The 15919-nt window shown below is 41.0% G+C and overlaps 1 protein-coding gene across 1 annotated transcript in view; it reads right to left on the reverse strand.

Moving 5' to 3' along the window:
* The window catches only part of MAP3K19 (mitogen-activated protein kinase kinase kinase 19), a 60582-nt gene that overhangs the window by 31195 nt on the left and 13468 nt on the right, over positions 1-15919 (reverse strand). Inside the window, 3 exon segments of the mRNA XM_025404803.1 lie at positions 3107-3366; positions 4307-4385; positions 9775-9871. Of these exon segments, the coding sequence (XP_025260588.1) occupies positions 3107-3366; positions 4307-4385; positions 9775-9871 (436 nt within the window).

Genomic DNA, 15919 nt, shown 5'->3' on the forward strand with positions numbered 1-15919 from the left:
CCAGGCTGGAGTGCAATGGACTAATCATCATCCACTGTCGCCTTGGGCTCCTGGAATCAAGCAATCCTCCCACCTCAGCCTCCCGAGTAGCTGAGCTATTAGGTAGCTGTGCACCACCACAGCCACTTAGTTTTTAAAATTTATTTTTATATATGTACTTTTTTTTGGTTTTGTTTTGTTTTTGTTTTGTTTTTGTTTTTTTGAGACGGAGTCTCCCTCTGTCGCCCAGGCTGGGGTGCAGTGGCCGGATCTCAGCTCACTGCAAGCTCCGCCTCCCGGATTCACGCCATTCTCCTGCCTCAGCCTCCCGAGTAGCTGGGACTACAGGCGCCCGCCACCTCGCCCGGCTAGGTTTTTTTTGTATTTTTAGTAGAGACAGGGTTTCACCGTGTTAGTCAGGATGGTCTCGCTCTCTTGACCTCGTGATCCGCCCGTCTCAGCCTCCCAAAGTGCTGGGATTACAGGCTTGAGCCACTGCGCCCGGCCATATGTACTGTTTTTTGGAGGTGGAGTCTGCCTATGTTGCCCAGGCTGCCCTCAAACTCCTGGCCTCAAGCTAGTAGTGCTCCTCCCTCGGACTCCCAAAGTGCTGGGGTTACAGGCGTGTGCCTGTGCACAGCCAGTACTTCTTACTTCTTTTTCTTTTCTTTTCTTTTCTTTTTTTTTTTTTTTTTTTTTGAGGTTTCAAGTGATCTGCCCGCCTTGGCCTCCCAAAGTGCTGCCCTGGATCTGATTATTATTATTATTATTAATTAAAAGTGCATTTGTAATGGCTATGCGCCAGGTATGATGCCAGGTGCGTGGAGGTTGAATGATTCTTACTTTTGTAATCCGGTGAAGATGAGCACATAAACAAATAGTGACAATTATGCTTGATTAGTGCTACATTGTAAGTAAGATCAGGAGCCTATAGGGGAACAAAGAAATGGCAACTCATCCAGTTTTGGGATGTTCAGGAAGACTTTCCAGAGGAAGTGGTTTCTAAGACAAAACCTGAAGGATGGCATAATGCCTCAGCAGAAAGAACAGTAGGTGCAAATATTCACATGCGTGTTTAGGGAATAGAGGGCATTTAGTGTGCTAAAGTTTATCATACTGCTGAGGAAGAGTGGCAAGCTATGAGGTTGAAAGAGGCTGTTGAGGCTGAACACGGTTGCTCACGCCTGTAATCCCAGCACTTTGGGAGGCCAAGGTGGGAGGATCACTTTAGCCCAGGAGTTCAATAACAGCCTGGGCAACACGGTGAAACCCCATCTGTACCAAAAAAATAGCCAGGCGTGGTGGCATGCACCTGTAGTCCCAGCTACCCAAGAGGCTGAAGTGGGAGGATCACTTGAGCCCAGGATGCAGAGGTTGCAGTGAACCAAGATCATGCCACTGCATTCTAGCCTGGGCAACACAGCCAGACCCTGTCTAAAAACAACAAAACAAACAAACAAACAAAAAACGCTATCGAGATTTGGGAACTAACTTTGTAAACTTCAAGGAGTAAGAGTCTAGGTCCACTTCACAGTCCAGATTTCATATGCACTCTTTTACATACAACCCATCAAAACACTGCTTCACCATCATGCCAAATGAAACAAGCCAGACACAGGACAAATATTGCATGATTCCATTTATATAAAAGACCTAGAATGGTCAAATTCATATTGAGACAGAAAATAGAATAGTGGTTGCCAGAAGCTTTGGGAGAGTGGGAAACAGAGAGCTATTGTTTAATGGGCACCGAGTTTCAGTTTTGCAAGAAGAAAATGTTCTGGGGATGAATAGTTGTGATGGTTACACAACAATGTGAATGTACTTAATGCCACTGAACTGTACACTTGAAAATGATTAAAATGGTCAATTTTATGTTACACACATTTTAGCATAATGAAATCAAAAAACATTTTTAGGCGAGGCACGGTGGCTCACACCTTTAATCCCAGTACTGTGGGAGGCCAAGGCAGGAGTATCACGAGGTCAAGAGATGGAGACCATCCTGGCCAACATGGTGAAACCCCGTCTCTACTAAAAATACAAAGCTTAGCTGGGCGTGGTGGTGCATGCCTGTAGTCCCAGCTACTTGGGAGGCTGAGGCAGGAGAATCGCTTGAACCTGGGAGGCAGATGTTGCAGTGAGCTGAGATCACGCCACTGCGCTCCAGCCTGGCGACAGAGCGAGACTCCGTCTCATAAATAAATAAATAATTTAAGCACTGCTTCATTTAAATTTCACTTAAAATGTATCCTTCTCTTAAAATCCCATGATAATTATTCTTTCTTTTTTTTTTTTTATTTGGTAAGATGCCTCACAGCTCCGCTAGCATGCAGTCTCCCTCATTGTGACAAATCAATGAATATAACTTGTTGGATTATAAGGTTGTTCCTGGTGGTTTTGGCTGGTTGGTTGAGGACAGTGGTAAGCAAATACCAAAGACAATGTTGCTACAAGGGGAAATGCTGGCATCAGTGCTGCTATCTAACAAATGAATCTTGGGCTCAATATAGGTGGAAGTTGGCTCTTAGACTTGCACATTAACTTGGGGATCCAGGAATAAGGCTAAAGTAGACTCAAGTCCATAATGACCCTGGGACCTGGTAGAAGTAAACTCAATACTTCTGGCCAAAGGCATCCACAGCATGGGCCCCCAAGATTCTCACAGATAAACATCAACCAAATATGAGCTCACAATGAAGATTTTCAAACACTCAAGAAAAAAAGTCAACCATAGTGCAAATCAGTAGCATATTGTTAACTGAAATTATCAAATATAGTTTATAAAATAACTTCTGAAGTGTTTAAAGAAATAATCAATGAAATAATCTAAACAATAAGATATTCTCAAAATATTTGTCTTCTATTCCTTGAACAAATATGTAAACATTTGCACATATAGTGTTCTTTCTGCTGGAACATTATGCCATCCTTCATTTTACTTGTTTACTAGTTTATTGTCTGCCCAGCACCCCCATGGCCCCCAGGAATGTAAATTACACAAGGGCTGGGGTTATTGTCTGATATGTTTACTGCTATATCTCCAGCATTTAGAACAGTGCCTGGCACAATACATAAATATTTGTTGACCGAAAGGACTCACTGTGGAATTCAATGTTCAACTTACCTTCAGATTTTCTTTGCTGCTCCTTCAGAAAATGAGGAGCATCTTCTCTGGTTACAGACTTGGAAATGTTTGGTTCTAAACAAGATCTCGGCAGCAAAAAGCCCAAGTTCACATCGCAGAGCTCCCTGGAACTTTCCTCTTTTTGCAAAAGTAAGGGCCGCATGGTCAGCGTGTTTGTCCTGAGCTCCACCATCTCAATTTCATTTGGATGAGAAACTGCATGTGCTTGTGCCCATTCTTGATGCGATGAGGTTATCTCACTAAAGGGGGAGGGAAATGTTTTATTTAAAACTCGGTTGCCACATCTTCTGAATCTCCAGTTCTCAGTCCAGCCTGACATCACTAGAAAGTTTGAAGAACTATTTCCAAATGGTGCAGCTGAAAGGCAAGGCTGAATCCTGAGAGGGTAAGACATCTCCACCCATCAACTCCTCTCGGCCTCCTCAGCCCTCTGTACCTTCGCCTGGATGGATTAGGTTTCAGCTCACTCTCATTTTCCCAATCACCATTTCCTTGCACAGAGAAATCAGAGACCAAGGGCAGGAATGGGGGATGCACCTTTTTAACTCCACAGGCACTGACTAGCCCAGTGCTTCTCAAACTATCTTTGATGAAGAACTGGCATTTAAATTTTCCAATCATTGTGAACTGATACTTTTGTAAAATATAAGTGAATTGCCATAAAAAGGGAAGAAAAATAAAAGACATGCAAAAAATAAGCCTCAATTTTTTTTACTACCCTATCAATGAACGTAAGTTATTTGCCAAATTGCTTTGTAACTTTTTTAATGGTCACCCTCACAGCCTGTCCTGACCTTACCATGGACTGGTAACAGGACCGCAGAACCATATTCTAAGTAGCTCTGCCCTGCAGTAGGGTCAGCAAACTACAGCCCAGGGGCCAAATCCAGCCTTCATCCTTTTTCTGTAGCTTTAATTGGATCACAGCCACACTCCTTTGTTTACAAATTATCTATTGCTGCATTCAAATGACAGTTGCAGATTTGAATCATTGCAACAGAGACCATATGGCCCACATAGCCAAAGTGTTTATGATCTGGCCTCTGCCACGTACTCTTTATTGTGACCTCTACTTTTAAGCATTATTATGGATTGAATTACTAATAATGTAGGTTGCCACATGAGTATCATTGCTTCATACTTCATTTCAAATCTGATAATTCAAAGAATATTCCTTACTTCCTTTCTTTTAAGTCTTCTTGGCTCATTTCTTGGGGAGGACTGACATCTCTTGGAAAAGTCACAGTGATCTCAACACCTATAGAAACATATCACAGTAGTAGAAGGAAGAAAGTAATGAATTCTAGTGGAAAGCGGGAGACATACTTTATTTGTTTGGCTAATCTCTTCTTAATAATTACAAAATGGACATTAACCAGGGGCTGAGGTTTAGCCATCTTTGTATCTTTCCTGTTCAGAATATGATAGATCCTAAATAAATGCTTAAAGAGCAAAACACCATATAATAATATTTTACAGACGTGAAATAAAGTTTTATAACAAGCTATGTTGTCCCCAGGATGAAGAAAACAGGACCACCTTCTATAAAGTGTAATGGCACCTATCTCCCAGCACTATTGTGAGGATTCAATGCGATCATTTATGTAACACCAAAGATGTTTGCTTGTATTTGTAATTTTGGTCGTTCCATGAAATAATTCCCAGAATAACCCTTAAGAGAGAAAGTTCCAACTTACAGAATACGTGCTTGCTCACAATATAAGATGTCAAGCAAATTTATGTAAAAAACTAGTGTAAACGACTCTAACATTGCCTGTTCTTTAAGGTGTGTTCATTCATTCCTTTTTTTCATTTAACAAACTTTTATTAAGCATATGCCAAGACCAGCACTTTGTGCTGAAAACAGGGAAATAAACAAGATGCAGCTGAGGCCCTAGCAGAGCTGATAAGAAAATACAGAATGCAGTGAGATAAGCACTGTGATGGAAGCAAGTGGTGATGTGGGAGCAGAGAGAAGTGTCCTTCCAGGAAGACGCAATGCTTGTCCCGGTAGTCATTTCTACCCATTTATCTGTCAGAGCCATTTATTCACTCAATCTGCATGTGCCTGGAGGAGCAATGGCTGTATGAGCTCCACTAACTGAAGGCTGGGGAAGGAATATCACGGGGAGGATAAGCTTAGAGTGTGAACCAGACATCCCTTCTCTGCCACTTCCTGGGTGACGTTGGGAAAGTTGCTTAATAGCTGTCACCATTATCTAAATTAGTAGATTTTTGTTATTTTAAAAGACTTTGGATATATTTGTTTGTAATACATAGGAGCTACCATAGTGAAAGCATTTTTGTTGTTCAATTTTTATACCTGTGCCATTTAACGAAACAAGTACATTAAAAAAAAAAAAACAGTAAAAAATTCCAAAAGGAAAAGTTTTGTTTACCATCAGGCAAATGATAATAGTGTTTACTATCATTTTCATCCAATATTGTGTGTTGTGCTACCATAAAAATGTAGCTAGCTTTGGTTTTCTTAACTTTTCTCAAATAAGACAACTTGATTGCATGTTTTCTAATACTATACAATTGCATGAAACGCTTGTCTAAAAATGAAGTTTCCTTGGAATGGTCCATTGTTTTTTCAGTTTTCAAAGAGCCTATCACCACACTATGTAGCACAAAATGAGAGGCTTGGAATTATTGAGCTGGAAGGAACTTAGAGGTCACCTAATCCAAGCCTTTCATTTTAGAGACAAAGAAACTGATAGCAATGAGTTTGCATGACATGCTCAAGGTCATTCTCCTACTTGAAAGGAAGACAGATGTCTTTCACAACATTTTGGTAGTCATCCTTGAGTGCAAACACCTAGCTGACATGTTAGAGTGAGAAAACCATACAGCATACATTCCTAATAACTAAACTGTCAGTGAAAAGAATGTTCTGGCACAAAAGCTAAATGTATTTAGTTCTTTGCTGTGAAAATTAGAAAACTGACTGTATTCACGTGAACCATATTTAAGAACAACTGTACTTTTGCAGTTGTCAAGAATTAATAGATCCAGAATGCTTTCAAACAAATTTAATGTGCTTAAAATCTGTTCATCAGCTGACTTCTTTTTCAAACCAAGAAACAAAGATATAATATGTAAGAGCACATGTAAGAGACATGTAAGAGAAGACCTACCTGCCTTTCAAGATATTGTTAAGAGCTAAGGGCCACTGTCCTAATTGTTGGTCCTAAATTGGAAAAAAGATTATAGAATGCACTGATTCTGAAGTCCTCTAGAAACATACAAATGTTCTCTTTGTTCTGCCTCTTGAATACTGTGAGTTGCTGAGGTTGCTATGGATAAGGCCTCTCGAGCTACCCAGTAGGCCAGGGAAGAGGATGCATTGTCACAGGTAAAAACAAAACACTTGCTCTTATCTAAGCGCATTTTTCACATAATGAGGGTCAATTAACCCTATCAGAAAATATTACCTTAGAGAGAAATTAAAAGGCAACATTTCAACATAGCCACGAATATATTTTCTTTATAGAAGAGGCGAAAATGACATTCATAACCAGTCAGAAAATGATCATTAATTTGTTGTTGTTAGTGTCAAAGCCATTATTAAAATAAAAACTTAGAATCTGGCCCAGCCTAGCTGATTTCAATAAAGAAAAATTATTTTCTCCAGAAAAGCCTCACTTTCCTGTTTGTTCTCCTTATTTCATTTGTTACATTTTCGTGGGTACTTAATAGGTGCATATATCAATTGGGTCCTTGTTCTATTTAAATGAATGTGCATATCTGTCTGGATTGTGAGCATGGAGATTCAAAATATTTTGATGCCATCTTCACGTTTTGATGATTTCCTAAATTGTGAAGCTCAACACAGACTTAAAAAAAAAAAAACCAACTGTATTTCCAGCCTTCTGCGCTGCTAGATTCAGAAAGCTTACTTGAGAGACTGAAGTATGTGAGTTACATGAAAAAAGATAAGCTGCAGGCATCCTGTGTGCTGATGGGGGTACCAGCAGAGGGAGGAGATTCTTACATTGATAGTGGGAGCGGCTCTTTGGTTATGGCAGAGGTGGCATGATTTGGGGGTCAGCAGCAGCCAGTTTTGAAATGCATTTATGGGAATTCTTCCTGACAATCCAATCTAGAGCCTTCCTGTTATGGACTGGATGTTTTGAATGTTTGTGTCCCCCACCGCAAATTCATACGTTGAAGTCCTAACCCCTAAGTGTGGCTTATTTGGAGACGGGGCCTCTAAGGAAGAAATGAAGGTTACATGAGGTGTCAAGGGTGGGGCCCTGATCCAGTTGGATTTGTGTCCTTCTAAGAAGAGAGCTCACTCACTTGTGCTCTGCCTGTGTGTGCACAGAGGAAAGACCACATGGGGACAGACCGCCATCTGCAACGAGGAAGAGAGCCCTCACCAGAAACCCATCCCTGCTAGAATCTTGATCTTGGACTTCCCATTCTTAAGAACTGTGAGAAAATAAATGTCTGCTGTTGAAGCCCCCCAGTCTATGGTATTTTGTTTTGGCAGCATGAGTGGACCAAGAAAGTTCCTCTCCTCTAGTTTCTCAATGGTATATGAACTTCCTAATAGCTTTCAAATTTCCCTTCCTTTTTAACCCAACCAAGCGTAGGTTCTTGTATACCTGCAACTACAAATCCTGGTGAATTTATACTGTATTAAAATATTTTTAAGCCCATTAGTTTTAGGGAATAGGTTCTCTTGTTCATTCACGAAAAGAGTAAATTTATAGGCTCAATTTCTAGTCTACAAGATTTGTGTCTGTTATGTTCTCAGAAAATAGTGTTTGTTTGTGTTTGTTTGTTTTGAGACTGAGTCTCACTCTGTCACCCAGGCTGGAGTGCAACGGCACGATCTCGGCTCACTGCCACCTCCGCCTCCCGGGTTCAAACGATTCTTCTGCCTCAGCCTCCCAAGTAGCTGGGATTACGGGTGCGTGCCACCATGCCCGGTTAATTTTGTGTTTTTAGTAGAGATGGGGTTTCACCATGTTGTCCAGGCTGGTCTTGAACTCCTGACCTCAGGTGATCTGCCCACCTTGGCCTCCCAAAGTGCTGGGATTACAGGCCCAAGCCACAGCACCCAGCCCATTTAAAGAGATTTAAACCAATATTTAAAATGAATATAATGCACAATAATATCCAAAACACTTTTATTTCAGAATTTGTGACTAGAAAGAGTAGCTAGCTCAACTGAAGTCTCTACCAACTGTGACATGAAATTTTATCAGGAAGAGAATTGCTTCTTCCAAATGTGTAACTCAAGTTGTTAAAAGCTTAAAACTGAAATAACTTAGTGGAGATGCCTCATAAGTATTATGGCTCCCATATGAAAACTAAAAATATTGCAAATCAAGTTTAAAAGAATGACTAACATCCCAAATGGTGAGTTATCTCCAAATTGAGCAGAATAAATGAAATATTGAACCTCCTGGAAGGCGCTTGGGACACCACCAGGCTTCTAAGAGCTTGGCTTTGAAGTCTATGAAAGTCGAAGGAGGACTGCAAAGACCGTTCTGAAGGGTTTCGGGATTTATTTTCTTTCGTTAGCTCTTTCAGGCTTAATGGTGTTCACAATTTTAACGGTTACTAAATTACTCTCGGCCCTTGGCCTAGGGAGGGAAGATTCCAGTGGGCGTGAGCAAGGCAGGCGGCTGCCCAGGAGAGGGCACCATCGCACCACCTCCCGGGAGACGCTACTCGGGAGAGCTGCAGCCTTCTGGGAGGTGCAAAGGGATGAGAAAAACGAGCATCAAAGAGGGCGGCTTCCCTGGAGTGTTAGAAATAGAAGCCAGAAAATTGCCCAGGAGAAATTGCAGCAGTTCAAATAAACATTTACTTTAAGAAGGTTATGGATAGCTGACAGACAAATGGGATAGCCGTGGCAACTATGTTCTGAGGAGAGGATCTGCAAATACTTTGTGGTCTGTTAAGTGCAAGGGCACTTACGGTCTGACAGGATAACATGTTTGAAATGGGTGGTGTTCTGGAAGATTCCAGACTTATGGCCTTGTAAATAAAAGACCGAGACTTGGGGACTTTCATGCCTTGTTCATTCCCCCACCTTCCCCTCAGGGACAACAGCTGATGGAGACATGTGTGGCTCTGGAAGGGAACCGATCACTGAAGCTGCTGGAAGATTCTGAGAGGAAGAAAATGGGGAAGGGATGTTATCAGACAAAAAGGAAGGGACAGGGAACGGCTTGGCTGAGCTGGAGTGAGGTGGAATGAAAGAGCCAGAGAGCATTGTCTATTCTGGACAGTCAAGTTGCCTAGACTCACTGATTCAGATGTGGACCAAAAGGTAGTATCATGAGTGGTTTTCTTCTTCTTCGGGCTTCTTCTGTGTTTTCAAACTTATTTATTATTATTTTTTAAACTTTTATTGCAGGAGTTAAGCTCAGGGGTACAAGTGCAGGTTTGTTCCATAGGTAAATGTATATCATGGGGTTTGTTGTACAGATTATTTCATCACCCAGGTATTTAGCCTAGTACCCATTAGTTATTTTCCTGATCCTCTCCCTCCTCCACTCCCTCCACCTTCCCATAGGCCCCAGTGTGTTTTGTTCAAACTTCTACAATGAGCGCTTCTGAAATTGAAGGGAAGCCCATATGATCATGTTATCTTTGTAAACACATTAAGGACTGAAGCCCGATACCTTCTGTCCTGGGTTGCCAGTCCTGTCTGCCACCACTGGGATCTTCTTCTTCACTAACCGGTGTGGAACGACTGCAGTCACCATCTTGGTCGAACTCCTGCAGTATCATAAAATTCAAAACTCAGTAATTAGTTATTCGATGTACCAATTTGTTGGCAGAATGAATGTTGATTTTTCTAGGCTAAAGATTCACACCGTGGATTTCTTTTAAATTGGATAAAGTATTTAGGAATAAAATCATAAGAAAGTATCTGCCCTTGGAGCACTAGGCTCAGACAGTCATGGATGTGATTAATTGCATAATCAAAAATGAAGAGCAAAGCTCAAATCACATTGACACATAGAAATTCAGTGTTTTATACTTTATCGTCTCAGTGCCCAGGCTGCTAAGCTGCCCCAAATTCCATCCGGGTGGGTAAGTGGAAAGAATCCTTTGGCCACAGTCACAGTGAACAACCCCAAAGGAACGTGATCTTTTCCATAATGCCTCCCTGGGGCATCATTTACAAATAGCAACAGTGGAAATCCCTGCCCCTTGTGGAAGCTACAGATAAAACCCTAGACTGAAAGGAGGCAGCAAAGCTGATTAAAGTCTTCCCTATGATGGCGTTCTGATCTAAATCATGGTGCACAACACCTCTTAAACTTCCTTTTCACTCTCCGGAAAATAATCATTATAGTTGAAAACCAACTTGATTTACAGAAAGTACTCCAAACATTTTAAAGAAGAAACGTTTTCTTAGAATTCATTGTTTTTGATAGTTTCCTTCATTACAAGTTATAGCTGGTGATTTTGTGCCTTTAAATTTCTAGAACCATGATAGACCCAAGTAGTAGTTAAAACATCCCATCACAACCCAAATGTTACAACTAGCTGTCTGGTTTCTATGATCTAGGTGGCCTACCTATTTAAGGGGACTGTTGGACAAGAAGTCTTTGCCCTAAGTGCACAAGCCTGTCATCTGAAACGTCAGAGAAGTGGCGAGTCACAAAAATTCTCTGAGAGCTCATTTATTAATTCCCAAGAGAGCTAGGAAATTTTTTGCTTTTCTCTCCTTGTTCATTTTAATTGTTGTAGCAAATAATAAAAGTTGGCCAGGCACGGTGGCTCACTCCTGTAATCCCAGCACTTTGGGAGGCTGAGGCAGGTGGATCGCTTGAGCTCAGGCGTTTGAGACCAGCCTGGGCAACATGGCGAAACCCTGTCTCTACTGAAAATACAAAAATTAGCTGGACGTGATGGCACACACCTGTTGTCCCAGCTACTTGGCAGGCTGAGGCAGGAGGATGGCTTGTACCCAGGAGGTCAAGGTTATGGTGAGCTAGGGTCATGCCACTGCACTCCAGCCTGGGTGACAGAGTGAGACCCTGTCAAAAGAAAGAAAAGAAAAGAAAAGAAAGAGAGAGAGAGAGAAAAGAAAAGTAGAAGAAAAGATAAAGGAAGTAAAAGTAAAACCTGGCCAGGCGTGGTGGGTCACACCTGTAATCCTGGCACTTTGGGAGGCCCAGATGGGTGGATTGCTTGAGACCAGCCTGGACAACATGGTGAAGCCCCATCTCTACAAAAAGTACAAAAATTAGCCAGGCATGGTGGCACGTGCCCGTAGTCCCAACTACTCGGGAGGCTGAGGTGCGAGGATCATTTGAGCCATAGGAGGTTGAGGCTGCAGTGAGCCATGATTGCCCCACTGCACTCCAGCCTGGGCAACCGAGTGAGACCCTGTCTCAAAAAAAAAAAATAAAATAAAATAAAATAAATCCAGAGGTAAAACCCTCCATTTATACAGTCATTAAAAATATTTTAGGTATTCAATCATAACAACTTAGTTGTCATACCTTACTTGTATTCAGTAGTTTATACTTAAACATTGTTTTTTAATGTTTAATTTTTATGGGCACATAGGTATATATATTTATGGGGTACAGGAGATATTTTGATATAGGCATGCAATGCATAATAATGACATCAGGGCAAATGGGGTATCACACATCAAGCATTTATCCTTTGTGTTACAAATGATTCAATTATACTCTTTTAGTTATTTTTAAATGTACAATTAAATTATTACTGACTATAGTCACCCCGTTGTGCTATCAAATACTAGGTCTTATTCTTTCTTTTCCTTTTCTTTTTCTTTTTGTTCTCTCATTGGGTTGATTATTCATTTTTTCTAGATTTTTTTTTTTTGTGCCTATTAACCATCCCCCTTCCTGCCTACTCCCCACTACACCCTTATTAATACTTTCTAAAGCATTTTCTATCTCCTGGCAAAAGTCAGGTGCCCTATCTCAGACTATCCTGGTTTTCAGTGGCAGATGGGTTCACTCGGCTCCTAGGCTGTTGTCAATTTCCCTGCTTATTCTTCTCTGTATTTCAAAAATTCTACCATCATCTGGCAAATTCCTTCTCCTTCCTGTCAAATCGCAAAGGGGGATTTATTCTTCCTAGAACATATGAAAATACAAAAAAGTAGTTTTTAAAGCAAGATTTTAAAAAATTACCTATAACCTGACAACCAAAGAGCAAACACTGTTAACATAGAAATCATATTTTCTTCGTGTTTCTCCTAAGTATTTAAAAATACACTTGCATCATATAATTTTTGTATCTGACTTTTTCACTTAAGCATACCTTCGTAAGCAATTTACTAAGTAAATGTCATTTTAATGGAATTTAAGATTTCTTTCCTTCAACAAATATCAGAGGGTCATAATAGTACTTTTTTTTTTTTTGAGATGGAGTCTTGCTCTGTTACCCAGGCTGGAGTGCAGTGGTGTGACCTCAGCTCACTGTAACCTCCACCTCCCGGGTTCAAGTGATTCTCCTGCCTCAGCCTCTTGAGTAGCTGGGACTACAGGCACCTGCCACCACGCCCGGCTAATTTTTGTATTTTTAGTAGAGACGAGGTTTCGTCATGTTGGCCAGGCTGGTCTCAAACTCCTGACCTTGTGATCTGCCTGCCTCAGCCTCCTAAAGTGCTGGGATTACAGGTGTGAGCCACTGCGCTCAGCCAATAGTACTTCTTTAATAAGCCCCATTAGTCTTACAATGTAAGTCTCATGATGCCTAGTAGGTCGTTTTAAATTCTTCATTTTTACACATAGTGTTATTAAATATTTGCAACTAACACACCAATTTTGCATTATTTCTTTAGAGTAGATGCGTAGATATGGAATTATTGGTCCAAAGACTATGAAAAAGTTGGCTTTTTGTACACATATTGCCTTAAAAGTTTATCCCTATTTAAAATCCACCAGCAGTGTATGAATGTGCTACATCACATCTCCCTTATCGTCATTGCTTTTCATTTAATGAATTAATTATTGTTTTCCCTTCTTTTCACAGGTGTTTATATGATGATGATTATTATTTTGAGGCAATGTCTCACTCTGTCACCCAGGCTGGAATTCAGTGGCACTATCATGGCTCACTGCAGCCTCGAACTCCTGGGCTCAGGTGATCCTCCCACCTCAGCCTCCTGAGTAGCTGGAACTACAAGTATGTACCACCATGCCCTGCCCCTTTTCATTTTAATTTTTATTTTTTGAGACAGAGTCTTGCTCTGTTGCCCAGGCTGGAGTGCTGTGGTGCAATCTCGGCTCACTGCAAACTCCACCTTCTGGGTTCAAGTGATTCTCTTGCCTTAGCCTCCCAAGTAGCTGGGGTTACAGGTGCCTGCCACCATGCCTGGCTAATTTTTTTTTTTTTTTTTGTATTTTTAGTAGAGATGGGTTTCACTCTGTTGACCAGGCTGGTCTTGATCTCCTGATCTCAGGTGATCCACCTCCCTCTGCCTCCCAAAGTGCTGGGATTACAGTCACCTGCCACCACGTTTGGCCGACTTTTCATTTTATTATATTTAATGTAATATATGGAATTGATCTTCTTCTTATTGTTTGAATGTGAATACTTTGATTAATAGAAAAGTTGGAGATAGTTTTAGATGTTTATGGGTCATTTGAATTTTTCTTTTTTAGTATTATATAGAGTTTTTGTGTAAATCCTTAGTCTAGAACACTCTAAGAGACCTCAAAACATATTTCTACCATTTCATCTAATTACAGTGATTCAATGAAATTTTTATGCTGAGCTTTGGGAAAACAGCAGCCTTCATTTGGAAGTGTTAGACATACAACTGGTTCTCACATCAAGTTTCCATGTTGATTACAGAGCTGTGGTCAATCTCAACTATTCAGTTCATTTGTCAGTTGGTCCTGTGGGAAAAGTTGGAAGCCGGCAGTGTGGTCGTACCCACCTACAAAATGCGTAATGATGACTAGCATTTACATATATAGTGACAGACACTGTTCTATATGCCTTACACATATTAACCCATTTATGCCAGAGGTTGCACATTTTTGTGTGTGAAAAATCAGACATTGGCGATGACCTTGAGCAGTGGGATATAAATAACCCCCACAAACTCAGCATTCCAGTAATGGAACACTAGGCATAAATGGGTTAACTAATTTAATCCTCACAACTCTAAAGTTAGGATCTATTATCTTCATTTTATACCTGAGGCCCAGAAAAGTTAAGTAGCTTACACAAGGTCACACAGCTAGCCAGTGGCAAAGCCAGAATTCACACCCAGACTCTGAAATCTGGGTCCAGAGCTTGTAACCACTCTGTGATCTTGTTAGCATGAAAAGTTTGAAACAATGAATTTCAACAAGAACCAGAAAAAAAAAAAAAAAATTAATGAGCAAAATAAAGGGGAAGGATACTCAAACCTAATTGATAAGTTTTGCATAGAAAAAATAATAATAAAAGATGTGTGATATCTATAAGTACCTGACAAAAAATTATGCCCTGGAATAAACTGAAAAACCATCAGTATCACAATCAAAAAGGATGTAGGGAATAAGATCTACTTTGAAGGTGATCATGGAAGTGAAGACTCAAACAGAAACAGCTCAGAATTTTCTAACTTATTTTATAATGCTAAACAGGAATGACTTTAAGATGTGCTTGGGTGCCACAAGGAGGAGAATTGAAATAGTGTCACCTACGAGGGAGTAAAAGAGACAAAACACCAGAATAGCGAATCCCAAGCATAGATGGATTTCATAAACCATTGGCAACACCACGGGAGCTGATAGATGGATGAGAAATAGAGCATCGCATTCTAGCCTTCAGACAACAGCGTACCAAACATACAGATGGTAAAGGCATGATAGAAATCAGCCGTAATTAGATTTTTTTTATTTTTATATTTTAGAGACATGGGATCTCGCTCTGTCGCCGAGGCTGGAATGCAGTGGCACAATTTTAGTTCACTGCAGCCTCGAACTCCTGGGTTCAAGTGATTCTCCCACCACAGCCTCCAGGAAGTAACTGGAACTACAGGTACATGCCACCATAACCAGCTAATTCTTTAACTTTTTGTAGAGACAAAGTCTTATTATGTTGCCCAGGAGTGTCTCAAATGCCTGGACTCAAGGGATCATCCCACTTCAGCCTCACATGTGCTGAGATTACAGGCATGAGCCACCACGTCCAGCCTACAATAAAATTTTGAAAGAAGATTCTCCTCAGATGAAAAAAGATGACTGGGCGAGTCTATAACGAGCCTCTCTGGAGCTGTCCTACAGGCAAGGCCGCTGCTTATATTTGTAAACTATAAAAACCTATTTCAGACAACCAAAAAGAAAACCAAGCTTTCATTTAAAGAAAAGAGTGAAAGGGATTTAAACCCCAGTTAAACCACTAGGGAAGAAAAGGCAAATACAGTACTGAAAAAAAGTCCATTTCTCGCTCAAAAAGGAGTTTAAACTTTATTTCAGCTACAATAAGAAAAAACACCTAGTGAAAGTTTTTTTAAAAAGATTTAAGGCCGGGCGCGGTGGCTCAAGCCTGTAATCCCAGCACTTTGGGAGGCCGAGGCGGGTGGATCACGAGGTCAGGAGATCGAGACTATCCTGGCTAACATGGTGAAACCCCGTCTCTACTAAAAATACAAAAAACTAGCCGGGCGTGGTGGCGGGCGCCTGTAGTCTCAGCTACTTGGGAGGCTGAGGCGGGAGAATGGCGTGAACCCGGGAGGCGGAGCTTGCAGTGAGCCGAGATCACGCCACTGCACTCCAGCCTGGGAGACACAGCGAGACTCCGTCTCAAAAAAAAAAAAAAAAAAAAAAAAAAGAT

The sequence above is a fragment of the Theropithecus gelada genome, chromosome 12 (genome assembly GCF_003255815.1).
Source record: "Theropithecus gelada isolate Dixy chromosome 12, Tgel_1.0, whole genome shotgun sequence".
Taxonomy (NCBI): domain Eukaryota; kingdom Metazoa; phylum Chordata; class Mammalia; order Primates; family Cercopithecidae; genus Theropithecus; species Theropithecus gelada.